The 1331-nt window shown below is 41.4% G+C and overlaps 1 protein-coding gene across 1 annotated transcript; it reads left to right on the top strand.

Moving 5' to 3' along the window:
* Nucleotides 1-1131, top strand: LOC108471720 (receptor-like protein kinase FERONIA). Its single transcript, XM_017773296.2, has one exon. It carries the CDS (start codon nucleotides 1-3, stop codon nucleotides 1129-1131), a length of 1131 nt encoding a protein of 376 aa, XP_017628785.2.
* Nucleotides 1132-1331: the final 200 nt, after the last annotated feature.

Below are 1331 nucleotides of genomic sequence, written 5' to 3'. Positions count from 1 at the left end.
ATGAAGAACCCTTTGTGTTCTTGTCTAGGCTTGTTTATTTTAAACAAAACTTCCCCTCAACTAAATCGAGGTTCAGAACTACCGGAGGGTTTATGCCGTCATTTTTCACTAGCTGAGATCAAAGCCGCCACCAACAACTTCCACCCCAACTCAGTTATTGGTGAAAGTTGTTTTTGGAGTGTCCACAAAGGGGCTATTGATTATGGAACCATAGTTGGTGTCAAGCGCTGCCGAAATGGATCATGTCAAGACGCAGTGAGAGAGGTCCAAAATGAGGTACGGTTTCTTTGCCAGTTGCGCCACCCCCTTCTCGTCTCTCTTATCGGGATTTGCGAAGAGCGAAATGAGATAATCCTCGCGTATGAGTACGTAAGCAGAGGGACACTTGCTGATCATCTCTACGGTCAGGGTTATGCACCACTCCTTTGGAAGCGAAGGTTACAAATATGCATTAGTGCAGCACGAGGACTGCACTACCTTCACACTGGTGCAAAATACGCTCTATTTCACGGTCACATTACGAGCCGAAGCATTCTTGTAAATGAAGAATTGTCTTGTAAGCTTCATGACTTTAGGTTCTCAAGATTAGGTTCCTTTAGCATGTCAAAAGCTTCGAGAGTTCGAAAAGAGTCAAGAATTTCGGGTACTTTTGGGTATATGGCTCCGGAGTATGCCATGTATGGGGAACTGACAGAAAAATCTGATGTTTTCTCATTTGGGATCATCTTATACGAAGTTCTTTTAGGCAGAACAGCCTATGATAGCACGCTCCCAAAGCATAAACAACATATACTTAATTGGCTGAAGGATTCCCAAAGGGAAGGAACCATTAATAATTCCATTGATCCATACCTCAAGGGAAGGATAGCTCCAGAATGTTTGGAAAAGTATTCGGATATCGCTTCTAGTTGTGCACATTATAAGGGAAATGAAAGGCCAGCAATGGGTGAGGTGGTGGTCACACTAGAGCTTGCCTTGGAGCTGCAAGAGAGAGCAGATTCCAAAATGGAGGCCATCAATCCTTCTGGTGAATTTATGTATGAAGAATTGTTTTCTGCCTCTGTTAGCAAACCTTTTGCCTCTGTTTCCGAATTTTGCTATCCATACGACGATTATGGCAATAACTCGTAAGGCCTGGATAGCAATAGTTTCCATACGACTATCAGGATCAGATAGTAATATCGGTTTAGTCTGCCAATTCCATTCCAAAGCACTATTTCATTGTTGCATGGTCAATATCTATAATTTATAATCTACATCTATTATAGTCTAAGTCTACATAAATGATTTAATACCAAAAAGAAAGTCTATATAACTATATAAAAGTAGAC

The sequence above is a fragment of the Gossypium arboreum genome, chromosome 11, assembly GCF_025698485.1.
Source record: "Gossypium arboreum isolate Shixiya-1 chromosome 11, ASM2569848v2, whole genome shotgun sequence".
Lineage (NCBI taxonomy): Eukaryota > Viridiplantae > Streptophyta > Magnoliopsida > Malvales > Malvaceae > Gossypium > Gossypium arboreum.
This window is presented reverse-complemented; position numbering and strand designations above follow the sequence as displayed.